The sequence below is a fragment of the Myiozetetes cayanensis genome, unplaced genomic scaffold (genome assembly GCF_022539395.1).
Source record: "Myiozetetes cayanensis isolate MyiCay16 unplaced genomic scaffold, myiCay2020 scf15, whole genome shotgun sequence".
NCBI lineage: Eukaryota > Metazoa > Chordata > Aves > Passeriformes > Tyrannidae > Myiozetetes > Myiozetetes cayanensis.
This window is the reverse complement of record NW_026087159.1, coordinates 873,235-900,327: the sequence shown is the minus strand read 5'-3', so window position 1 is coordinate 900,327 and position 27,093 is coordinate 873,235. Positions and strand designations below refer to the sequence as shown.

General features: G+C 41.0%; 2 protein-coding genes across 2 annotated transcripts in view; both read right to left on the bottom strand.

Annotated features, from left to right (window-relative positions):
- Nucleotides 1-447: 447 nt before the first annotated feature.
- Nucleotides 448-13,957, bottom strand: APOOL (apolipoprotein O like). Its single transcript, XM_050310661.1, has 9 exons — nucleotides 13,915-13,957; nucleotides 11,079-11,183; nucleotides 10,092-10,211; nucleotides 8,964-9,018; nucleotides 8,501-8,599; nucleotides 8,040-8,131; nucleotides 6,881-6,967; nucleotides 5,841-5,997; nucleotides 448-4,150 (listed from the first exon to the last, which is right to left on the bottom strand). The coding sequence occupies exons 1-9, from the start codon at nucleotides 13,924-13,926 to the stop codon at nucleotides 4,053-4,055; spliced, it is 825 nt and encodes a 274-aa protein (XP_050166618.1). The 5' UTR covers nucleotides 13,927-13,957; the 3' UTR covers nucleotides 448-4,052.
- Nucleotides 13,958-14,298: 341 nt separating this feature from the next.
- The window catches only part of LOC126637552 (connector enhancer of kinase suppressor of ras 2-like), a 173,232-nt gene continuing 160,437 nt past the window's right edge, over nucleotides 14,299-27,093 (bottom strand). Inside the window, 6 exon segments of the mRNA XM_050310900.1 lie at nucleotides 14,299-21,378; nucleotides 22,017-22,216; nucleotides 22,541-22,705; nucleotides 22,708-23,047; nucleotides 24,388-24,491; nucleotides 25,210-25,280. Of these exon segments, the coding sequence (XP_050166857.1) occupies nucleotides 21,163-21,378; nucleotides 22,017-22,216; nucleotides 22,541-22,705; nucleotides 22,708-23,047; nucleotides 24,388-24,491; nucleotides 25,210-25,280 (1,096 nt within the window). The 3' untranslated portion in view covers nucleotides 14,299-21,162.

Below are 27,093 nucleotides of genomic sequence, written 5' to 3'. Positions count from 1 at the left end.
AATCCCTGCAATTTAAAATAAAAACTACACACCATCTAGTGCATACTGATACTCCTTAATAAAAAGCAAAGGCTTTGTAGGACCCCACTTTCATTTTGGATTTAAAATACATTTTCAGTATTTCAGTGTGATTCAGAAACCTCCAAACTTTCACTACAATATAACTACACTGATGCATTAAAATACCTTCACAAGAATTCCTTCCTAAGTTGTTGAAGAATCACAATGACAATCACCAAGGAAAGAAAATGGAAGCATTTCTCAAAATTTAAGACACTCAGCATTAATATGTCCTGGCTGTTACTTCAGTGGTTTCTTCCAGGAATGTTTCAGTACTTCAGGGGTGAAGTTGTTTCCCCAGGTGTGACTTAGTCATGTTTACCAACTTAACTCTTAAAGAAGAAAGGAACTGACAATTCGTCCTACAGATGAGACAACAGACAGAAGTTAATTTTTAAAAAGTATCTTATCACCCTTTATTTCCAGGTGCTTCACAGCGATATGACAAAATAAAGTATCACAATCAGTTTTATGTAAATAAAAAATTAATATCAACAAGTCCCAAATCTCCCTATATCGAATACAATCAATCATAAATAAAAAAACATGCATTAAAGCTATTTCTGTATTATAAAACACACGTGACCCAGTTCTTTAAGACACTGAATTTTTCACAAATATATAACATATAAAAATTACTGGATATGTTCTTACTTTTATGTTACTGTATTATTGCATTGTGAAATAGACTTGAAGTGATACATTTGAATGGTATTTCAAACTGTTTCACTATAAATTAATAAACCCATGTCTCACAGTGCAACTTTTCCCTTGTCTTACGTTAATTTTTCATTATAACAGATTTGCCTGTTGGGTCTGAAATCTTGAGGAGATCAAGTCAGGCACATATTTACACTGAAGACTCACAAGCCATGGCATCATGGAGATCTGAATTTGCTTTTTTAAAGACATTGCATAGCACCTTTACTAGAAATTACCAATACAGACACGTGGCTACAGTTGCTTGCAGTCACCTGGAACAAGTCAGCTGTAGAGCATTATATAAACCCTGGAGGCTCAGATGTCTGACCTGAAAGCACAGAACACACCACACAGAATACAAAACCTTCCAGACTTTTGTCCCACCTTCTCTGGCTGCAGATAAGGAACAGTTTTCTTCAGCTGGGTGTGTTTCAGTCCCCAAACCCAAGCCTCTAATCTTAGCCCAGCTTTTCAACTGTGGAGGGATATTAAACAAAAACTGTTGACACGAATGAAAACAAACAGAACATTATCCTGCCTTGTAGAGAAAGATGAGGAGGAGAAATCTCAGCTGATGAAAAAAAACTAAGAAGTGACACTAATATCAACATTATCATGATGATAATGACACTTGGGTTGGAAGGGACCTTACAGACCATCTTATTCCATCCCCTGCCATGGCAGGGACACATTCCACTAGACCAGCTTGTTCAGGGCCCTGAAGAACCTGGCCTTGGACACTTCCAGGGATGGGGCAGCCACCTGGGCTGGAATAACCCTGTGCTGGCTCCCTGCTCTTACCCACCCAGAAATGACTGAGCACAGGGACACCATTCTGTGGGCTCTGGGGCCGCATCCCTCATCCTGCTCCTTCATCACAGCAGGCAGCAACAACAATTTTAGGTTATGTCCCAGAAGCTGTAGGTAAGACTTCTGAATGCTGAGTTAACTCTGAGATGTAGATCTACTACAGTTTTGTCCTGAGCAGTAATTTGAGACTGAAATACAGCCTGAGGACAGCTTTGTGTACCATGGCCATGCACAGCATGAACAACCTGCAGGATCAGGGGGTGGAACACAAGCTGTTTGCATAGAACACCTGAGTCTTGCCTGCCCAGCCAGCCAGGAGCTGAAGGAGCTCGTACAGACCACACACTGCAGTTGGAACTGCCCTCCAAGTCTGGGAAGGCCCAAAGCAGCTTTTGGCACTTCTCTTTGCCTGGAAAGGGCAGACATGCTGGTTCCCTAACCAGCTGTCCAAGGTGGCTTCTCTCCCTGCTCCCAGGAAGCTTTGTCCTAGTTATATTATTACTATTACTCTTAGTCACAGTTTTTCACTATATCCTGAAAAATGTCACCACAGTAAACTCCTACAAAATCCAACCAAATCTGCATCACCTTACCTTTCCTGTTGACTTGTGACATCATCAAAGGGCAGTTAGAATTTAACAGAATCAAGTAGAGGAGATGGGTTTTCCTTTATGTTTTTTATCCAGAACCTGATCACTGGGAGACATAATACAATTCCTGCCATCCAGTCTTGCAATTGAAAACGATAATTTCTTCACCATTTCTACTTCCTGCCTTATGTCTTCACCTGTTTCCCTGGAAATGGTATATGAAGCCCAGCCATCTAATTTTTCTACTCCTCTCTGTGATGAAACACTAAATGTGTCTTGTCCAGGAGCTCTCTGAAGATTGATTTAATATCCTCTGATTGCTGCCTGAATTCCTGGGCCTTAAGAGATGATTAAAGAAACAAAACACATCAAATCCTAAGTCAGCTGTCCCAAGCAAGCTGAACTAATAGAATTCCTCTTCTTTAAACTTCACATTTACTGACTTCACCTTCCAGTGGACTCTGTGTAACAAAATCCAACACTCTGCCTGAAATTTGGGTTTTAAAATACCAATACTTATCCGTTTCTGAACCATCATAAAAGATTTACTAGTTCTTTTGTTCATTCACCACTTGTGCCTTGTGCACATTCCATCCTGCGGCATCTCCTCACAACTCCTGCTGGTCCCACAGGGACACTGGGAATTCTGTTTCCCTGTACGTCACCAGTCGTTTCCCTTGGCGCCAGCAGCCTTGGAAGAAGGAATGAGGTTGTGAGATCTCTTCTCATGGAGAACAGGAGCAGACATCCCTTCACATCCCAGTGCTGAGAACACAGCCATACAAAGCAGCATTTCAGGTTTCAGCCTTCCAACCACACTACCTGCTTGTACAGTTTGTTCTTGCTTCCTCCTCTGCTTTAGAGCAAAGCCCGTATTTTCATGAAGTGACAGATAAAAGAATGAAGAGAAATGGGGGATGAACACAACTAGAGCAATAAACACAATGAAAAATGTAATGTTTGATAGTTTCATCATTAAGGAAACAATTTCCATTTTCATTCTTATGGAAAAAGAATGTCACAGAAATCCTCCCAAGGTCAATGGGTATAGCATACAAAGTTCTGGGGAGAAAAAGCTGGCTATTACTTCTGCATTTTTAGTATCTGTCAGCACTTTAAACCTTGCAATTACAGAAGGTTTCCAACTTTCTAAAAGCTGCTAATGGATTTTATATAATCTCAGTATCACTTTCATGGATTGAGCAATTTACACACAGTTCTTCAAAGTATTAGAAGGAGGTGAAAAGTGATTCATGGTCTATAAAGGATGTTTAGAGATCAGTTGTGTGGTTTTCCCACCTTCAGTGACATTTAAAAACATCAGAAGCAGGACAAGGAGCTGTTTCCATTCACCTTTGTGAAAGAGGCAAACAACAGCAAATTATTTTGCAAGGAAAAAAGTTTACAGAAGCATTAAAAACAATGCTGTTCATACAATATCACCACGAGGTTTCAGGGGTACTCAGACCAGTAAGAAGCTGCACTTCATTCCAGAGCTGAAAGAAAAAAAGGCAAAGAAGCCTCTGCAAACCCCCTCATTCCTCTTTCAGATCAATGAACACCTGAGCCGAAGCAGAGATATGTTTACATTGCCAAATATCCTTTGTGAAGTGACATTTATTGACAAGTTTGGCACAGAGAGACCTCAGTGGGAGAAGACACCGACAAACCTCATTTTCTCCGTGTCTCCCTTAATGGCACTGACACTGGGTGAATTCTGTCAGAAATAAAATATGCACCAAGCAGAATCATGGAAGTCAATAATGCAAACTGAGATAAGGAAATGTCTGATTAAATTATACCTCCCAGAGTGTGTACTGTAAGGGTTATTCCTTCCCTTCTTCCCTCCCCCTTATCTGTGACATTTTGCAGTTTGTAAGCAGGCTTGGCTTAGCTTCTAGTGCTGTACATATCCACATCTTCTGGGCTGGACTGTCCATGGTCCATAAGTTTGGGATCAGGTTTAAATTTTGATGTCTTCACTGTTCCTGTGAGAGATGTTAAAAAAAAAATTAAAAAATATACATGTATTTGAGCTGTAGGGGGAAAAAGCTTACTGACACATTTTGAGAATTGCTGTATTATCAAACACAAAAAGATCAAAATCTGTCTGTTCTAGTTCAAACTCCGGACAAAGCAAATGGGTTGGAATTATGAGCACATAGCAGTGGGTGGAGAGCGGGACTTCCTCCCACTGTCTCCAACACCACTTCCTGAACACAGCAGAGTGAGAGAAGAAACAGTGATGCTTTACCCCACACATGGAAAGGAAGGGAAAGTTTGAGGCATGGAAAGAAATCTCCAGCCTTTCTTGCCCCACTGCTCCCAGGAGCAGAGCTGCCTCCCAAAACCAGCCCAGTCAGGATCTTCCCTGAAGCTGCTGCCAGATGGTAAGAATTCCAAATGAAGACAAACACTCTTACCTACTTTCACTTCATCACTTCCAAAAGCCTTGAGCTAAGTTTGCTAAACACTGAGCCCTCACACTCGCCCTGAATGATGATGCACAGACTGACAGATTTAATGACACTGCAATTCCAGCTTGAAGGGAATATAAAGGCAGCTTTTCCAGGGCTGTGCCTCCTGCTCCTGGGCTGTTTCTTTTCCAGCTACATCCCTTGGTTTAACAAAGGGTGCTGTGTTCTCCTGAAAGCTTTGCCCCATTTGGACTAGGGAAAATAAACATCTCTGACAACACAGATTAATTTAGGGCATGGATATTTCTGGCTGTATTAGGGACATGAACTAATTCCACCCATGAAAGCAGAGACAGAAGAGATCTACATACACCAAACCATTAAAGACAGTCTGGCCTGAAGCAAATGTAAAAGCACATCAAAGCACTCCACAAATTAAATCAGAAAAAATACAGGTGCAAAGGAAAGATGTGAATGGAACTAAAGTGAAAAAAAAAAATATTAAAGCTCCCAATCAAATACATTCTTCTCCTTTTCCAGGAAAAAAAAAACTCTGGTAATAAACAGATAAAGAGAATAAAGAGAAGTAACAGGTTTTGGTAACAAAATTCAAAACCTGCCTTTACAAAGGTAACAATATTTTAAAACAATTTTAGTTCTCCTTTAATAGGCAATTCCACTACTTTTTTTTTAACCAACTGGATTATCAAATATTTGTATGTAAATAGGCTGTCACATGATCTAGTTGATCATCTCAACCACTCGAGATGCACAAAGAACCCCTGCAGAAAACCTGCAAAACAAAACCCAATGCTTCATTTCTCAATTACACATTCCTCTTTTTCATTCCACTATGTATCATCTCTGGACTGTTGGCAAAGGCTAAAAGTCAAGAACTCATTTGAGACTTCAACCTTCTAATTATCATCCAAATTAAAACCTTTCTGTGTGTTTTGCATTGGAATTATTCCTTATGTTGGCCTACAAAAGAACCTGGTTTGCACTATTGTCAGTTCTCAGACATTATTGAGAGAACAGGAAATATATAAGAATTCTGATACTGTGACAGGGTCCACAGTGAGAAAATTATCCCCTCCCTGAGGCTCTGAAATATGTATTAAATGAGAGTGTGTACAATATACCTCAAGAATAATCTGCAGTGACAGTCTGCTCCATTTTGCAGCAAGAGTAACTACAAAATTAAGTCAACTAATTGGATTTGCAAGTTGCCCTGAGATTACACTTGAAACATTTAATTCACCTGATGAAGGCACTGCATCTTTATTACTCCAAGACTCTACTGGAGAAGATTCTGTTCTGTTCAATGATCTTGACTCAAGAGCAGACTCAGGTTTGGTACCAGAAACTCCTTTCTTCTTCTTATCTTCTTGTGTAACTGGTTTTGACTCTGGCTGCAGCTGTGAACCAAACATTAGTAACAGAAAGCACACAGGGCTTTGCTTCATGCATTATTGCCAAATCAAACTTTCCGTCTGGAAGCTTCTCTTTTACGAAATTATTTTCAGTTTTGACATCATCCAGTGCTATTCAGCCAGTCAGCTGCACACAAGGAACACAGCTGGGAGAAATGAAAGGCATGGAAGAAGCCCACAGATCAGACAGAATGACTTTATTATCATGTGAAAGGGAATTTGTCAGGAGTAGATATTTAAGTCTGACACTGTGTTTTCACCTGAGCTTCTCAAAGTCCTTCCCAAGTTCATTCACAGCCCAGGAACCTCAAGCCTTACAGAGGGTTGAAACAGCACTGAGTTTTTACAGAACACTTACTACCCCTAGTTAGCAGAAGAAGGAAAGATAAATCAGGGTAACAGCCTAGTAATGAAAAATAATGTTTTGGGAACAGGGTTCACTCAGGAGAAAAAAAATGAAGTTAACAGAAACTGTCTGTACCACATCAATTCTTGTTTCACTCTCAGTTTAATGCCAGTTATCTGAATGTCATTTTCAAAACTCAGGATTCCATTTGTGCTCCTCAGAGGAAATAAAGGTGAGGGTTACATAACAATAAGCACTATAAATTTATAGCAAAATTCTTCTAAATGCTTAATATAACTGAGAAACTTTCATTTTCTTTGAAAAGGGCAGAAAAAAATTATGTGCAAAGCTGAAATTTTACTTAGGGAAGTGCTACTTCTATCAAGGGTTTATAAATTTCCACTTGAGAAAAAACCCTTTCAGGTTGCAGAAAACCAACACATTTAATTGTGGGATTACTAACCCAAATTCCAGATGTGATTTACAGGGGGTTAATATTCCCCTCTACTTCACAAGTCCTACCTTGGTGACAGGTTCCTTTTCTGCCCACAGCGATCTCACAGCCTCGTAGGTCTGACGACTCCCACAAAGTAACTTTTTCCCTGTTACCTGTTTTTTTAGAAAAACAATTTTACACCAGCTCTGAAAATACAAAGATACCCAGGTCATTCAAATGAAATTCATCACATTTGCATGAGAACATGTTTGGCCCCACACCAAGACATCTGAACCATCTACCTTTCCAGACCTACTTCTGGTTTCTCTTACATCAAGCAAATCCCAAATAATACTTAAATTGGTATCAGAAATCCACAGGTAACAATCCCATGCTAAATTCACCTCCAAATGGAATCAATATTGTTTTGTTGCCAACAGTGTGCAGTGTTGGCACAGCAGGCTCAACACCAGTTTGAAAGGATCCAAACTTGTCTCACTGCATTGGAAATGATCAAACATAGAAACAGAAAAAGTCCCAAGAGATGCCCTGGCCCAGTTTTTTTTTTCCCAATCAGATTTCAGGATAATGTGTCACAAATCCTTCTGTCAAAACTTAAGCCTCATCACTTAACTAAAAGATTGGTAAGTCCTAGAATCAAACACAACTAACTAAATTTTCCTCTCTCATCAATTTAATACAGAAGTGAAGTTTTGAAACTACAAGCTATTCTTATTGGAGCAGTGTGTGCTTTTCTAAACAGGGAAACACTGGAAGACTTTTCAATTTGCTTTTTGTGTAGAGAAGTACTGGGTGCAAACAATTCTTGCCTACAAAATAATAAATAAGGTTCTGTTTTTCTACATAAACAGCTGAGCCCTAATCAGGTAGACAATGGCAAGATGACTAACTGGAAAACAAGGAATTCTGACAAGGGTTATAATTGTGTAGCATCTCAAACTGCATCTCTGTGAAGTTCATGAAGGCTTTATTTTTTATTTACTTTTATTTCAGCAGATAGAATAGCCTTCATTTATTTGAGAAATGAGGGTTAAAAATTGAGAGACTGTACTTTTAAATTCAGTTCTTTCATTGATTTTTATAGCTATGCAATTAACACTATGTATTTTAATGAAGATGCACGTGGATTCTGACACCCAATCCCACAATGCTTGATTCAAATGAAATGGGAACGCTGTGACGAAATTCAATGTAAATTCAATATTCAAATACAAGTAAACTTACCTTAGCAATGACCACTGACTGAGCTGGGTAACACACAGAAAACCCTACAGTGGTAAGTCCCAGTGGGTAAGCAATTTTCTTAAATCTAGAACCTGTATAAAGCCAAATATTTTGAACAATTAGACAGTAATGAAATGTAAAGTTAAGCAATTGCAGCAGTTAAACACAACTGTTACTACAGACACATGTGCAGGACATCCTGATATTCTGAACTAGGCTTTCCAATACTGTGAAAAATGAGGAGAACAACTGAGTCATTAATCTGGCTAATCCAGCTCTGTGAGCTCTTAGCCAGCTTCTGAAGGTAGTATTGAATAATGTCCCTCCAATTTACCAGGAAGGAGGGTTTTAATACAAGTTACACAGGCTTTTGGCAACGTTTCAGAAAAGTCTTCTGACCATTGAAACCCTTCCATGCTCCACATTCATCACACCAATAACGACAATAAGCAAACTCCTACCTTTTCTTGCCAGTGCCACACCAGCCAAGCCTGAGACCGTGATTACACCGACCTTGGGGAGAAATTCTGGTGGGGGGTTCTTCAGGTAAACATAAGCATCTTAGAATTAAAAAAAGGAAAGAAATACAGCAATTCAATTGAAATCCTTTCATTTCCCTGCTTAAGAAATAAAGATGGAAGTAAAATTGTGAATATCCAGACCTGCAAACAGCCCATGACTGGATATTTTGAATGAATGAGAATGTGCATTTTCCAGATGTCCAACGTGCAGCCTGTGTTATCAGAACCAGAATCACAGCCCTCAAAACACAGCAAAGTTCACAATTTTTCTCCACAGGTACTTTTTTTTTTTTTTGGTTTGCAAAATGTTAGTTCTTAGTAAAGAAAAAGGAAAGCTTAGTTCTAAGTTTTGACTATACTGTGAGTCAATATAGATGAAATGAGAGATATGTGACTTGCTCACCTTTTCCAAATTGAATTGAATCGGTTATTCCATTTTTAACAAAGACATAAGCAGCCTGAAAAAAACAACCAAACAAAGAGTAAAATCTCTGCAAAAGTAGATGTTTATGCATGGCTCAGCACAATGAGACAAAGGAATATTGTGTAACTTAAAGAAACCCAAACCAGATCAGTGACCTTCTACAGAGGCTGTGCACAGATCTACCCCATTTGGGACAAACATATTTATACTTATGAAATTTCCAGTGACAATTAATTAAAAAAACCCCACCTCTTTAATGTAAGCTCACTTTCAAAATTGACATCTCAGGAACAAAAGTGTAGAGTAGGAAAAAACCTGGACACTGACTGTATAACCTAAGAGAACTCAATTATAAAATACAGTCTTCTCTTCCCTAGAGAGACTTTCCCAGGAAAACTGACTTTGCCTGTTAGTTTGTAAAAGCAACAGGGAATTTGTACCACCAGAGGTCACTGCTACTCAATGTCAGGAACTTTCCCTCAATGATTAAGGGCGTGTAGAAGACTGATACAGATTTATAACCAGATTATTTCAGCCATGCAGTCACTGACAAGATTTTCCCAAACCAATAGAATCACAATTTACAGAAAATAGAGGAAGACATTTTTTTTTGCTTTTTTCAAATATTAGGGTCTAATTTGTTTGTAAGTGCAAAAGGCAAGTATAAAATCTATTAACAAAAGCCAGGGTGAAGCTGCTGTTTACCAGCAGGTAAGAGAACAGTGACAGGTATCACAGTTCTATGCCTCGGACATGCAGTAACAGCTGGGAGGTGTTTTGGATGACCAGTTACTAACAGACTATTTTAACAGGTACACGGGATGCAGTTTGTCCTCCCTAAAGCACCTAAATCACGTCTATTAACCTGCCCTTTGGAAGCAGCTCACTCCATGGACTGGAACTGCAGACTCCTAAATGCTACCAAGTTCTGCCAAGAATGGACCTACTCCTGCCGTAGAAAAATGGTTCGTTTTGCCATCCTAAATTATCAGTGTATGCCAAGACAAGGTACTGCACAAAACCCCACAGGGTGAACTGAGCTGTTGTGCAGGGTGTGGGGCAGCGCTGGCAGAGGTGCAGGCAGCTGTGGGTGCAGGTGTTCCTGACCTGGCACCACCCCAGGTAGCGGCCGGTTGTCTGTCGCACTGTCGAGAGGTGTCTCTGCAGCTGCCCCGGCTGCTCCTCGACGTACCTCGATGTCACAGGGGGTGCACTGTAAATTGGGAGCTGCAAAACAGGGAGATGGTTCTGTATTCTCACAGTGGGTACACTGTAGAGGGGTTTTCAAGCCTGCAGACCCTCAGTGTTCCCACCACAGCAAACAAAGCCCCCCCCTCATGGAACTACAAACTTTTAGAGTTACAAACTGACTCTGCACAAGGGTGACCTCATCTTAGTCTTTAGAAATTAAAATTGAAACCACTCTATAGGATCTAAGAAACAGAACTACTGAGTATGACAAAATATCTTTTGTTCAGTAGAGCATGAGCAAGAATAGTTGGAAGATGGATGTGTGTATTACTAGAAACTGCACAATAGAAGACGACTTTTCTGGCTTCAGCCTGGCTATATTGTAACAAAGAAAATATGATAAGACTTCACTAATTTAGTACTGCAACACTTCATGTTTTATTGTTGTTGCTGCTGCCTAAGACAGTGAATTTCTGGTCTGAACAGTTTCTCATTTGTTTGCACTGTCAAATTAAATATATAATGTGGTGGTTTGGTTCCCATCTCCCTTGAAAATGAGAATGCACACTTAGATATGTTTTAAAAAATTGGCTTTAATGATCCCTGATATTTAATGTATTTGTATATTTTTAAACTGTGTACCAAAACAAACATACTTGAGGGTTTTTAACAAACAAACATACATTGAAGGGTTGGACTTGATGATCTCAGAGGTCTTTTCCAAGCCAGTTGACTTTGTGATATGATTCTCTGATTTGAGCTATAGGGGTCAGCTGCTTTATTATCCCATATTTCTTTCCTGTGTGTTTTATTTTCTGGGTTATACAATTCAATGGAAAGAGCTGGCACTCTGCAGGTTTTTCTAGCATTGTTTTAAAGATGAACAAACAGTAAGATCTGTACCTGATCTGGCTTCACCAGCTGACTTTTTGATCCCTTCTCCGTTGCTGCATAGACAGTGATACAAATAAAAGGCAGCCCAGAAGAAACAGCTGCCAGCTTTGCCACCTGGGACAGACAGAGGAAAAAAAAGAAAGTCTTAATGCAGAGATAAAAATTCCCCTTGGGCTCGATCAAATACTGGATTAAAAAAGTCACTTTTAAAACCTTTTATAAACCTTATGCCTTTTAGGAACTTCTGACTGATACAATGATTTTCTCAAATGACAGTGGTAAAGAAAAGGTTGAAGATCACTGACAAGAGTTCTGTCTAAAATATCAGGAAGAATTCTGTGTTCAAAGCCACACTGATGCTTCCATCACCCCTTAAGGAAAAAAATAAGTTCTAATCCATTCAGCACAGAGGTACCTCAGGTTAACTCTCCCAGCACCCAACAGCTCCAGGACACAGAGAACAGGTGAGGGAGGAGGGGGATAATCAAAATAAGTACCAATTGACACAATAACTGTGTTATTTTTATTTCTGTGTTATTTCTGACAGTGTTTCTTGGAGCAAAATGCCACAGCCTGAGCTACAGAAGAGCCTCTGTAAGGAATCCAGAAAGGGACATCCATCATAAGAAGTCCGTATTTTTGAAGGTTTACTGAAAAAAAAAAAAAAGTTTAAAACTTATCCTAATTCAGAATGCTTATTTCAGTACAAAATGCTAGCAGGACAACACCAATTTTCTGGAGCTACAAGAAGAAAAACTAAACTTAAAAGTGAGAAAGCATGAAGAAATTGTATTTATTTCTCCTTTTCCTTATTTAATGATCAGGTGCATTAAAAACACCTCGATTAGCTGAGTTGTTTCTAGTATCAATTTATTAAAATGACTTTATTAAAAATTACTTAAAAGTAAAAATTACTCAAAAGAATTACCAGCCTGAATGTTCTGGAGGGAGAGAAGGTCAATGGCAAGAGTTCAAATATTCCCTGTGACACCACTGCCACGCTCCTGCCACTGCAACACTTAGAACCAGCAGGTTTATTTTCCCCAGGCATGAAAAGCACACCAAAGACAAACAGACAAGGTGTTACTTTTGATGGGAAGAATGAATAGCAATTATTTGCTGAAGAAATGTATTACACGCTCTCCCAGCAGGCAATTGTTACAGCTATGCCTCTTAACAGTAGAACTGGAGTAAAACTAATCAAAATTGAAAAATAAAACTGTCAAAGGTACCTGGATAACTTTGGATTTAAGTCTTTGCATTTCAAACAATCTGCTTCAAAGTGCTGGAATCTTATCAAGTATCAAAAATACAGATTCTATTAAAAAAGAAGTTAAAGAGCTGCATCACTACAAAGAATTCACAGTCTTCTACTCAAAAGATGCAGAATACAAGCTAAACCATAATAAATCCATATATTTCATTTAATCTCCAAGACACTGCTTCCCACTGAAGCTGTAAATTCTGTGTGCTTGCTTCAAGACCTGGAGCACGAGTCAGGAAATTCATCCTGAAGGGAACAAACCAAGGTAATCAAAGAGTGGAGGATATGCAAAAATCTGATGCATTTATATACAAAAAGACACAAGTTCTATCACAAAAGGAGAACCTACTAGCCAGATTAAAGTAAGACTAACACTTATCAGGTACCTCATATTTTCCATGAAAATATTAATTAAAGGATAAGAATCACGGGTTTATGGCTATTCTCCTGCCACTCAGATGTCTTAAGGTAGACCACAAAATGGTCTCACATCTTTTTGCTTTATTATTCCCAGCAGTTACAAGAGACAGGAGCATTGCCAGAAGCTTCTGTGCCTGTATCCTAATTTGGGTATACACTTATAAATCTCTAATGACAACTACCAGAAAACCATACAAAGGGGAGCAGAGCATCCTCCTTCCACTTCAGCTCAACTCACTGCCACTCCAGGGATTTGGTTTTAATCTTTGTGTGCCAGACGGGGACCCACAGAATGAAATGCTATTGATTCTTCATAGTAAATAATAAAGAGCATACATAAGGTTAGGTCACCTCACTAAAGGTACCGAAGCATTCAGATTTATGTACTGAACTGTAACAGCTCAAGATCACCCAGACAAACAGCAAAGCCAAACACAGGTCCTTTTCCAATAATACACTAAGGTAAAGTGCTTCATTTTCATTTCTCTGGCTGTCCCCACTTGCGTCGACCTTTTCTTTGCGGATATAAACACGTTTTAAATGCCCTTAGAAAGTAAACATGAAGATTCACGTGAGAACAACCTATTATTCATCAGTTTAACCAGGAACACTGCAAAACCCGCAAAACATTTGAGTAAAAGCCTAGGTCCTTACACGCACGTTTTGCTCTGTTCAAAGACGCTGAGTTATCTCTACAACTCCAGCTATTTCAGATACTCGCGCCCCTGTTCGTTTGTAACAGCGCTATTTCACAGCCTTGTTTCAGTGATGCACAGCACCACTAACACTTCACAGCGTCACTACCGAACTACCGCCCCGATATTCACCTCTCCGGCAAGGAGCTGCAGGTGTTTCAGGAGCTGCAAGCGGGCGGAGAACCACCGGGAGAAAAACATTTACTTTATTCCCTGCTGCACAACTGAACCACCCTCTCGAACCAGCCCCTTCCACCTACGGAGCCCCGCCACCGCCCAACTCCTTCACCTGACCCCGCGTTCCGCAGCACCCGGGGCTCCTTCCCGGCCGCACCGGAGGAGCCGGGCGGTTCGCAGCAGCCCCGCGGAGCGGCCCCGGCTGCCCCGAGCCCGGGAGCCCCTGAGGGGAGCGCGGCCGGGCTGAGGGCGGCGGGAGCAGAGCGGGCTGAGGGACAGGGACACTCACCTTGGCCGCCATGTCGGGCAGCGCCGCGTACGGCGGGCGGGAAGGGCCGCGCCGGGCGGGGCTCGGGGAGCGGGGCGGGATCGCCATCAGGAGGGGAGGGGAGAGCCCTCGGGGGGACGGGGGTGGCCCTCGGGGGAGAGGGAGAGCCCTCAAGGGGACGGGGTGGCCCTCAGGGGGAGAGGGAGAGCTCTCAGGGGGACGGCGATCGCCCTCGGGGGGACAGGGATTGCCCTCAGCCGGGATCGCCCTCAGGGGACCAGGGATCGCCCTCAGACCGGGCAGGGATCGCCCTCAGACCGGGCAGGGATCGCCCTCAGGCGTGGCAGGATCGCCTTCAACCGGGATCGCACATAAACCCCCACAAACACCCCTTAGCACACAGTCTTAAGTGCAGATAATTCGTTTATTGAAGTCCAATTTACAACTGAAGTTTACAACTTTTTTTTTTTTTTTCCTCCCCTCCCAAAACAAAAGCTTTGTTTGAATTTAGGAAGAATAAATGTTTTTTTGTTTTTTGGTTTTTTTTCTTCTTCTTCTTTTTTTTTTTTTTAAATAATGTACAGACTATATCTCTTAAATAAGTTAATATCTTTGAAAAAAGAGCAATATGTTCCTTTTTTTTTAATGTTGCAGTGCAACTTACAACTTACACGTCTGTGCAATGTACCATGAGGTATATGCCCAGTGAGCAACACACAGTGAAGTTTTCCATTCATAAATTTTCATTGTAGACACACAAAAAGTTAACAAGGTAATAATCTGTGATAGAAAAAACGCAGCCGGTTACAGTAATTCACACAGAACTCATCTGGAAAGAGGGGAAAAAAAGAAACCTAATGTTCACTGCCTATAGAAACTATCGGGTCATCTCTCAACATAGACAAGTATAAAATTAAAAATACTGTCGTGAAACTGAAGAAATACTGTATTATCCAGGGGTTGAAACCTCGTTTGACCTGTATAAGTCTAAGCAGTTAATCTTCTCTCTGTAGCATCTTGAGCTGAGGATTTACTATCGGCGGAGTATCTGCTCAGGAAAGCGCTTAAGCAACATGGGCATTATAGAAAAGTTGCAGAATGCTCAAAAACTTCCAACTCCGACGCTTTCCCTGGCATGGACAGGGGGTTTGCCTTTACCTCTCAGTTCTGATTAGAAAAACAAGGCTGAAACATGGAAGATTGCTCATATTTGAAGCCTGGCACTTCAAATGTCTCAAGATGGCTCTAAAATACTTACTTTTTCTTAATGACAGAAAACATATATTCATTTAAGAAAGAGTCATCCACGACATAACTTTGTGATAAATAACAGTTCTGCCTCTAATACATATATACATACTGCTTGTAAACAAAAATGCCCACAGGTCATGGAGTCTCCATGATTTTTATACAAGGCGCTATAATTCTTTTGTTTGTTTGTTTGTTTTTGTTATTGAAAACAGTCCTAGTGAAAGTTTGGTTTACAACCTCCTATTGCTACAGAAACAGTAAGAATGTTTCTATTTACAAAGAAACAAAGACCATGGAGACCCCAGAGCGTTATTTGCTAAAGGTTGGAGTTGGTGGGGTTTGCGGAGCACACGTGGGACAGGTTGAACACCAGCAGTACGAGACTCCAGTGCTTTGGCATTTCAACCCCTGAATATACAAGGACATTACTACAGCCTACTTCACAGTTTAATGCAAGTAAAGTGCAAGCCATAGTACAAGGGTGTCATACATTTTCATACATGGAAGCGTTATCTAAAAAAGGCTCTATACAAGGTTTATTAGCTAGTTAGTAACCTAGACAGAAGTCACCTATGGCCCAGCAATTAATGGTCTTACAAGGATATTGTCTTTGTAATACAGTATGTGTCAAATGTAAAAAGTTTATTAGTACTAGTGCATTTCTCTTATATCCTAACCTGTTTTCTCATCATCTTTTTAAGCTGAAGTCCTTGTTTCTCAGTAAAACAGAAGTCTTAACTGGTAACAGGGTCTTACTGGTATTTTGGCCAGTGAACACGGCTTGTTAAGACGTATTTTCTCCGTGGTTGCTTGTGAAAAAATGCAGTAGTTAACATGTTTAATGTGACATCCTTAGTTAATCTGCAGCATTCGGACAGACGCATTTACCGTCAGTAAAAAGGTCTGTATTGATACCCTCACCAAAGCCTGAGGATGAACAATATTCTACAAATGTGAGGACAGAAGCTAGAGGGCTTGGCTGGTCAAACAGCAGGTTGTTGACGTATTTTGTCATTTATACAACATTGCTTCCTTTCAAATACTGCTCATACAGTGGCATTAATGCATAAAGTCACTTCTAACACACGTGTGTGCTCGATGAAAATAAAGATAGATCTGCCTGGCCTGCACTGAGAGTGAATGTGGTTCTTTTCCTGAAGGCAGTATCTGTCTGAATTATATAAATAATTTTATAAAGAGTAGCTCCCAGCAATATATCACCTATCTCAAAACCTGATAAAAGCTTAAACAACATTATTCCTAATCCTCCTCCCGAATGTGCAAGTGTGGTATAACCCGTAACGTGTAGAAACTAAGCTTTAAAAACCTGTTTCTTTGTTTATTAGTTATATCAAGAGTAGAGAGTCCCCTGCCTACATATTAATGAGTGGACCTGATGAGAATCACAAGACTCTGCTTGTATGTAATGGCAGTAAAGAAAATAATTATGAACATCAACTAGAAAATACAACATACTAGTTTTGGTTTAAATAGCCATGTATTTTCCATACATCAGCTGATAGAGCTCAGGGGGGATTTTCAGATGTGATTTTCAGATCTGTGCCCACTTAACCCACTGAGAGCCTCAGCCACGCAGTGTGAATTCCTCTGGGATGGGACATGGGGGACCTGTCCTCACGGCATTTTGCCTGGAAAACCTACCCTGAGCCTTAGCTTAAATGGGGGAAACATTCCAGAAGAAAAAGAGCTTTTTATTACTGGATAGAAATTAATTGGCTAATATTGCTTCTTCAGTATTTTCTGTTATTACCCATTTTGTCCTAGTGGTAAATAAACATCATTTGGCAGCAGGGAAGACACTGTGTTGCCTCTAATGAGATTTTAGCTCAGTGGCCTAAGGCATGTGGTACGTGGAAAATCTACCATGGAAAACCCGTGCCCTTCTGTCTTCCCTGGAAATGCATCATTTCCCTTCTGTGAAAACTAAGGAGAAATTAAAATCCTTTATGAGACCAAGTCACCACTTATTTCTCAAACATTTCTCTACAGGAATCTGGATGTACCATAAATGGGATGTTCAGGCTGAAGCCCAGGAAATCCGACAGGCCTGTGCTCTCTTCCTTAAGGAATCTCCCCAGGGCTGGATCCAGAGACAGAGTCAGGATCTCTCTGTGTTGCAGTTTGGGGGCCGCTGCCAGTTATGGCAGATGGGGCTGGTTTTATTGATTTACATTACTCGAGACAAATGCAAGAATTTTCTCCACTCTCCTCAGATTTGTGTGAAGTTAAACGATTCCTACCAGATTCTTCATTTTTCTCCCAGAAGTCCCGTTAACATTTAAAGTGAAGCCTTTTAAAGGTCAGTAGCAGAATTCTGCAGTTTTTGAGGAGGCTGAGCCTTTCCCACTAAAGTAACCCCTTCCAAGGTCCCTGCCCTGTCCTTCACCAGGACCTTGGAGCAGAGGGAGGGCTGGGACTGCTGAAGAGTAAGGACAGAGTTAAGGGCCACGTACACAGAGCAATTCTCTGCAACACTCCTTTCTTTTTCCTTGGAAAAAGCCAGTGGAGCACCACAATTTCCAGCTTAAAAGGCAGCAGCCTGGAGCTGAATATACAGACTGGTGAGAAACCCCTGCTCCTCCTTTGGTTCTTGTTCATATCAATTAGGGCAAGCTCAGGGAAGTTTTCACTTAAATTAATGAAACCAAGAAAAAGGTCTCAGTTTCCTCAGGAAGTGATGCTGACAGAGAGCTACCAAGACACTTTCAGAGATCTGAGATGTCACTGAATACAGACCAGTATTAAAACAAGAGGGGAATCAGTAGCTCAGGGGGAACATTAAATCAGTTGTAATAAAAAATAGCCAGTTAGAAAAAGACTCAGCTTGTGGAGTCTCAGGAGAGTCTGTGGGCTGAGACATTTTACCTGCAAGAATTCTGAATGAAGACACTAACTTTCATAAGATCCAGATCAATAAAACACATCCAAGTAGTCTCTTTGTGTAGTTGTGCATGTTAAGAACCAAGTTTAACCTGAGCATTCAGGCAGGAAATCTTGTAAATTACTAAATGTATTGTACTGGGACTGTTTATTTCCCTTCATGAGCTCAACAGCCAAGACTTGTTTTTTTCTAATTGAAAAACATGGGATCCAAACTACCACAACAATTCCAGCTGCTTTGTACAGTGTGTTTAAGCACCTGTTGGTGCAGGAGAATTGAATATTTTCTAATACAGAAGCAGGATTTGGTACATGGATTTTTAAGTAGAGTGTCTGTATTGCACTTTGCTTTCCGGTGATTTCAAAGGTGGTGAAATTCCAGATAACTGTGCTACAGTGATTTTGGACATTACTTTCTGCAGTACAGCCAGGTTGGTACCTACAGCCAGAAGGAAGAAACTCGTGGTGGGGAGGGCAGGGCTGCAGGTTGGAGCTGAGTTCATATGCAAGAAGTATGACAAGTTCCTGTGAAATGACTCCCAAAAGCCAGCTGACATTTGGGAAAGAATAAAGTCTTTGTATTGCTTAATTTAGCAATTAGATTTTGCTTGCTCTAAGGCACAAGCAATGCCAGATAAATCTTTCAAACTTTTCTCCCAGTTAATCTTAAGCCCATTACAGGAAATTTCTCTGGTGTATCTCATTTCACCTTATGAGTGTCCTGGATAATTTATCTGGCCTGTTCAGTGCAAATCACATTTGCTGAGAGCTGCTCTCCAGGAGCAGAAGGCAGACTCACGATTCTGAGAATATCAGAGCGATCCTCTCATGACACTGAAAGATTTGAAAGATAAGCTGAGTTTAGGATGATGTCACATCTATTTATCTCTTCTACTTGCATTTCAGAAATCTCGTTTAACTTCAAATTGAAATCATCTACTTTCCTTACTATCTGTGTTAGTTCTGAGAAATAGATCTTCCCAGTTATGTTTATAATTTTCAGCTGTATCTACAAGTAGCATTTTAGAAGAGAAATACCTTGTTTCCCTGTTTACTCAGCCTTCACTGAATAGGCTCAGTGGACAATTGTCATTTCTGTCTTGAGTGACAATACAGTGGAAAGCTATTTTAAAATAATATAAAAGCACAAACCATCTTTTGGGTTTGAAACAAAAGGCATTTTTAAATTTCTTTAGGAATATTGAAAGTTCCATCTATTTAACTAATTCTGTGAGCATCCATCAGTGCTTTCATCTAAGTATGAATTGGTTTCTAAATAGAATCTACAATTTATCCAGTTGCTTGCTGGGAATGAAGGGATGAAATTGAACCTGGAAGAAAGGGAGGAGGCAAGGGAAAGGTGTTTTTAATTGGTCTTTTTTTTTTCTCACAATGCAACTGTATTTGAAATTGTCAGTAAATGAATTTTCCCCAAGTCAGGGTTGTTTTACCCATGATAACCATTAGTAGGTGATCTCCTTGTCTTTATCTCAACCCAGGAGATTTTCCACGACATTTTCTCCCCCTGCCCTGTTGAGGAGGGGGAGTGAGGGCAGGCGACCAGCCAAGGTCACCCCTCACAGCTGCTCTGTGGGGACAGAGCTAAACACACAGGACACCTTCACCTGGTTCTGCATTTGGGAAACATTAAATCTCTTCCTGGATTCTGGGATATCACTGAGTTAACATTTTTAACTAAGTTCAATATTATATTGAATAGCATGGATTTTATACACCTTGACGTATGGGAGACAACTATGTTTATCTTGAGCAAAAATTCTCAGTGAATGTCTGTGTTTCAGTGAAATGACATCAGTTTTGTTCACATCCCCTTCCTTCTGCCTTTCAGAAATATTCTGGCAAGCAGAGTCAAAGAAAACTGTGAATGTTTTTGATTTTCATGTTCAGTAGCATTCAGAACCAATTTTTTTTCCCCTCAAGAATACAAATATTTTCCCCAAAATCTGAATCTTAGAAACCGTTCTTCACCCAGGCAAGGAAGTGAAATACCCCCTGTGACTTGTGTGTCTTCCCAAACCAATCCATACAGATTGGTTTTCAAATGATGCTTTGAATCACTTCACCCACGTGCTAAAAGTACTGCTACCAGGTAAAAATTATTGCCAGACATTACATAACTTTGAATAATTTACTCAGCTATAGATGTCAGAGAATGTAACTGAGTAGCTCAGGAGTTTTTTAAACTTCCTTCTCATTCTCCTTTTGAATTTTGTGACTCACAGTCATGTGTCACTTAAATTCACAGTGAAGAAAGGATGAAAACCTGCAGTAGGTACCTTACTCAGAGCAGATGGTTTCTTCTTTCACCATGAAATACTTCAAATTCTATTAAAACCAGTTGAAGTTGCAGCATTAGTGAACAACCAACATTGTTCCACCTCTGTGCCTCACCTGCTGGCTCCTGTTCCCTCCCTGGAAAGGCAGGCACAGCATGTTACAAACACAGTATCTAATGGCATGTACAGAGTGCCCATAGGGCCAGACTGGGGTCTATTGTTTGATGTACAGTGTACATTTTAAGGCACACTATAGGGATTGAGTTTACATTTTGATAACTCTGTCCTTTTATTTGCAAAGATGGTCACTACCTGGAAATGTTGCAAAAATAAACGGTCATCTCTAAGAGTGGCCAATGGATTTATGCCTTCATTTTTATATATGTTTTTTTTCCTCAAGGAAAACTGTGTGAAAATGTGAACTGTAGGGCATTTTAAAAGGAAATGTCAACTACCATGTGTTACATTTTATATACATAGATATGTGTTTACATATATCTAAATATATAAAATGATTGTAGGAGCTCATACTATAAGCTTAATTTTAGTACAGTACTTTAAATATACTGGTATTGATTTTCAGTTACACTTCTGCACCACTTCTTCCTAATGCAGAGCTTGATACGGACATTTGTTGATAATAGCAAACAAAAAAAAATCCATTTAAAATAGTTTTGTCTTCTCATGCAATGTAGGAGGCATCCTGTGGCACTATTCTCTTACCCAAGTATTTACAGTACTGCTGAGTGTGTTATCAATAAATATGCCAGTGTTTGACTTGGTGTTCAGGGCACCCAGCAGCTACTCAGGCTGAGTCCTGTCACACGTGGGTCTCGATGAAGGAGTGTGTGTGTGTCAGCATTGGGGCTGAGCTTCCCAGTTCAGAGGCTCCATTTTGGGATTTCCCAGCAGCACTGTACTCACAAATGTCCAGGAAAAACTCATAGTTCTTTAGTTTCCAATCTTTGAACTTCTTTGATGTTAAGTTGGGATCATCCAGAAGGCTGTTGATAACTGTGAGGTCTCCTTCCTTTGCCTGGTAAATTCCAGAAAGACATGTCAAAATGGAATCTTGTATTTCAGCACTTTATTTCTTCTTTTACTTTAATGCAAAGTGCCAGGAACACTTTAATATTTTACCTAAATTCAGAAACCATTACAGCTTAAACTATTTGACAGCTCAGTCCATGGCACCTGCTACAACATGCCTATACAGAGTGCCAAATAATCCTTCTTTTTTTTCCTTAAGCTGGAACATGTTTGCTTTCAAGGATTTTTAGTTTATTTGCAACTTAATTTTAAAGCTACAGAGAAAGTCTCATCCACGGAAACCATTGAGAGATTTAGGGCATGGAGTGACAGGACAAGGGGGAATGGCTTCCCACTGCCAGAGAGCAGGTTTAGATTAGATATTGGGAAGAAATTCCTGACTGTGAGGGTGGTGAGGCACAGGCTGCCCAGAGAAGCTGTGGCTGCCCCATCCCTGGAAGTGTTCAAGGCCAGGTTGGATGGGGCTCGGAGCAACCTGGGATAGTGGAAGGTGTCCCTGCCCATGTCATGGGGTGGGACTGGGTGGGCCTTAAGGTCCCTTATAACCCAAACCTTTCTGTGACTCTATGATTATACTTTCACTAGGCTGTGTTCCTTACCACAGAGCCAATGCTAAAGCCTTACTTTTAAAGTGCTCTTGAGAACTCTGATGTGGTGAAGCTTCTCATTGATAACGGGGTCGTTGCATCGCTTTACGAAGGACTTGCGGAACTCCTGCTTGGTGGAAGGACGCTGCTCCCCAAAAGCTGACAGACTGGCTTCTTCCAGGGTTTTGTACAGCTCCTGCAGACCATCTGTGATTTCTTCAATCTCTTTTATGTTTTCTGAAAGGAAATATAGAAACCTAACAACAAATCTAATTGCTTCAGCAAAGTCTCTAAACCCAAGCTGCAATACTGCAGCTTCATGAATAAATTAACCCTATTACACAGTTCCCCAGTGTTTGTTTTGATAAAACAACAACTTTCTGATCATCCCAAAGCTCTTAGTGTTAGCTCCTGGAATTTCAAATATGAATTCCTGTACAGTGATGGATGAATTTGCCAACATCCAGCAGTTCAACCACAAAAAACCTCCAGGGAATACCAGCAACACTGCCCTGGCTTTTGATGGCAGTCAAGAGGATCGAGGCACCTCCCAGAGCTTACCTTCTGCACAGAAACTGTTGTGCCTCCTAATGGGAACTTTCTCTTCCAGACTGTCATCCATCCCTTCGATGGACTTTCCCCGGCCCTTGACCCTGACGTCCCTGTTCCTGGGGAGGCTTTGGCTGCGCTGTTTCTGGGGCCTGCCGTGGGAGCTGTGCCCCTGGGACACTCCACCAGAGGGAAAGGCCCGTCCTGCTCAAAATGATGTCTCCTCTGGACCGGCAGCGTGGCTTGTCTCCGTTTGTCCGGGGACATTCCAGGCCGGCCGCTCGAGTACTCGGCCTCGGGAGGAACAGTCTGCAGGAAGTGCAGCCCTGAACTGGTTAAGGGGGTCTCGATGAGGTCCTGCCACGAGCGCCGCTCTCGGTAGGGGGGTCTGCAGCCCGAGGAGTGGGTGCTGCCGGCTGCATCCTGCCGGGAATCCTCGGCAGACGACTGGGAATACGTCGATTCGCTTGAAAAGTGTCGGCCTTGTTTGGCTTCGGGGAATGGGCTGGAGGAATTCACCTGGGAAGACACAGGAACACCTGACCGTGAGACAGGGCTTTGAACAGAGCCCAGCAAGGGACTGCAGTGTAGAACGTGATGTGATACACAGTAATCAATGGACTGATGTGCTTGATATGTCATAACATGAACCTCTGGAAACAGAAGATAATTAGAGGAAACAGAAGATAATTAGCAGTGAGAACTTCTATGCAAGTGCCATATTTTAACCACTCCCTATTCTCGTTTTGCACATTCTCTGCCCACAATCAGCTCCTGGTGGAAGGAACAGTATAACACTGAGGATGGTTTCCTGAAGACCTGCCCAGCTCACACTCAGTCCAGCAGTATGCCATGAAGACATGGGAGTCTCCAAAAGAAACCATAATTGGATTTACTTTCCCTTTTTAGGGGATATGTATCCAGCCAAAGGAAGAAAAACAAAAAGTAAACCCAAGCAACAAAAATTTCAGCACCCAAGAAGGTTTTTGACTGGGGGACTGCTGAACTTGTGGAATTATTTTGGTTAATTCTGCTGGGTCTGTGTACAAATTTAATTCAAAATAAAAGAGAAAGGCAAAAATGTGGAAAAACAGAAAGGGAGGGGCTTAACCTGTATCCCAGTTGATAAAACAGCATCACATGGGTGAAAATCAGTCTGAACTTCACCCATGTGATGCTGTTGTCTCAGTCACTCTTTCTTTGGTTCTGGCTGTGTGAGGATCATGTCATTCACGCTGAAGAAAAATCTGAAAGAAAAATAGAGAACAGTCCTATCTGTGTTTAGAAACATAGAATAATTATCACAGCCTGTCTGTGTTTTGTCTAATAGAAATGTTCTCTTTGCAATACTATCACTGCTATGGTATTGTAACAAAAACCCCTTGCCTAGAAAGGTTTATTCTGAGAAGAACCAAAACATGATTACTGTGTGAATGTGAGCTGACCTTAATCTCTATCCCCCAGTATCCAATACTCATACTTGAAAAACAGTCTCTTTTAATCCAAACTATCCCATCCACCACATTCTTTTCATGTTCTGCAGTGAAGTCAACGTTTGAACATTTGTTCCTATTAACAGGTGTAGTCTCACCAATCCTACAAGAAAAAAAGGTCATATTTACAGTGTGGCGACAGATCTGTGTCAGGAGATATTTACCTCTCCTTCCTTTGCAACTGACTTGCTATGGAAACATCCAGGTCTTGGCTCATGAGGAACAGCAACAATTTCATTCTTACAATGAGATCCGGCTTTGTTCCACCTTTACAGCAATTAAATATTCCGGAACGGGGAAAGCACAACTCAAGGCACACAGAGATTTTTTGGTGACCTACTGTCAAATGCAACATTTGGGACTCACTGAGGGTGTTCGATGGTAGGTGTCACACAGTGTGGAGGAGCCCTCCTGCTTCAGGGTGAGTGAGCCATCGATGTCGTCCTGGTCGCTCTCGCTCCAGTAATCTGCTAACAAAACATTCCTGGTTTCACTCCTGTGCTTTTCTACAACAAAGCAGGTCCCACATTTTACAAAAATCATTAGCAAGGCAAGGTAAACATTCCCCAGTCACCCATAGGGCTTGGCAGCCACAAGGAACAGGCTTGTGGAAATGTCTGGCACTGAGAGACACAGATCTATCTGTATGTGAACCTCCAAACGCTTTAGGGCAGAGTTACAGAAAGCAGGTTGGGCACCTGACTCCCATTGCATGGAAACCCCAACTTCAGGGCACAGACTGTCAAAGACAAACTTCATTCCAGATGCCAAAGTAGAACTGAGCCTGAACACTTTATTGTGTCAGCATAATTCCACTGTGGGTGGTGGGAAAAGGCAAGGCTGGCACCTGAGCTCAGGAGGCACAAAAGGCACATGTTGCCTGTGCTTGGGGTGCCTTCACTTGCTTTAGGGGAATGATCATCCCTGAGGGCTGGGATCTGGGAGATCACACCTCACCCTGAATTCACTTTATCACTTATTTTAAGTATTTCTTAAAATCGTTACTCAGGATTTTATTTTCTTTGGTGGTGGCACCAATAACTGGAGTTATTCAAGGATAAGGATTCTTATCAAAGTTGGCCATATGTTAATAAAGGAGTCAGTTATGACATCTCCAGGTTTGTTGAGACACTGAACAGATCTGTGCTGTCTGCTCTCCTCTCCTAATTACAACCACTGAAACATTACCTTCATCTGGATGAATGTCCTTGTCATCAGGTGTGTAACCAATTGCTGCGAGACCCAAACGATTCATCCATCTGATAGAACGATAAAAAACAAGAGAGAGATACTTAAAAGGCACATCTCATGTAAATCTGAGGGCATACACATTCCTAACTCCTGGAAAAGCCAGAGACAATGGTTAATGCAAAAGCTGAGCACTGTTCAGGCTGTTAAAAGCACAATCCAGGCATGTTCAGAGGTGAAAAACTGCGAGTGAAGGACATCCCAGTTCGGGCCACTGCAGATGTTCTTCTGGACTTGTGGCCACATCTGCTGGAGGTCTTTACCTTGTACAGCATCACACCTTGGCATTTTATTCTGCTGCCTGGAAACCTGAAGGACCAGGACATCAATCATCCCCCTGTCACCAGGAAAGTGTGGAGCTCTCACACAAGCATGCCAACTGCAGCAAGGAATAGGTGGAATTTTTACAGCCTGTGGAGAGCAGAGAATGTCCCCCTAAAGCAGAACCAAACCCTCTCTAAGCTGCTTCTGCAAATGTGTGGAGAATGGTTTCCAGAGACGTGGTGTGCAGGAGCATATCCCATTTATTCTGATTGCTACTCTTATTAATTCCAAGAACTTGCCTGAATTTCCAAAATCCTAGAAAATAGAATTATGATAATGACTGTATGAAAACCTGTATTAGGGAATAACTTGTATTAAATTCGCATCATCAGAAAGCTAAAACAGCCTGATGGTAGAATTCCACTGGCTATTTGCTAGTTTGGATTCTCAATAGTAGTGATATAAATATTTAGTTTTGTTGAGCTGTGACATCAACTTCATGTTCCCTTTTTTTTTTTTCCATGGAAGCTTAAATTTTCTAAATGGCAATTTACCAAGTTTCTAAACCAAAACTTGGTGAATTGGTATTTCCCATCAGATGTTCTGGTTTCTTTCTTTATCCTAAAATTAATTAGTCTGATCAAAGATAAGATTTTCTGCTTCAGTGGGAAAAGTATTATAGTTTATGTTAGGTTCAGAGTTTTCTTCATATAAGATTACTGAATATTCATACAATATATAGTTGAAAAGCTCGAAAAAGGGGAAATGAACACACAGAGGGGAAAGTCACTTTGTAATGTTCAGCTAATGGAAAATCAAGAATTATCTTATTTTCATCAACAAGGAAACATAACAAAAGAAAAAGCCCTTTAATGCCATCTGTAATGGCTGGGATGTGTTCTTAAGCATCCCCTTACTCTGTGACTAAATTATTTACCATGGCATTAATTTTCCAATATATTGCACGTGAGGGTTTTCTAGGAGCAGCTCTTTTTTCCTTTTTTAACATTGCAACATCAAATTTGTTAATAATTATGTTCTTGGTTAATGAATAAAGGACAAAACCATCTTTCAGAGACTTCAAGAAAGACATTAGGGAACAACCCTTGCGGTATCATAAGGACAAGTTGTTTTGCAGATTAAAACAGGGAAAATATCCAGGGTAATTCTTTCCCACTTGTAGTAGAAGAGAAAAAAGGAGATGTGTGATTATTATTGTCTAAGAGGGGTGTGTGGAAGGTGGTAGGCACAGCAGGGAGGCAGAAAATGAAGGAAGAGTGAACTGTCCACTAAAAATAGCCCCCAGTTCAGCACTATTGATCTCCTGGTGGAGGCTCTGCAGAGCTCAGAGCCACGATCCTAATCTGTAATATTGGATACAGCACTGACTCACTGCAGCCTTCAGCAAAGCCCTCCACGGGTCTCACGGCTTTCCTAAGGAGCCAAAGGGAACAGCAACACCTCCTTCTCACAGGGAATTGTGAGAGGGCTTAATTTACTTGCAGAACTATGAAAATATAAAGCATTGTACAGTCACATTGCTTTGCCTTTCAGGAAAAC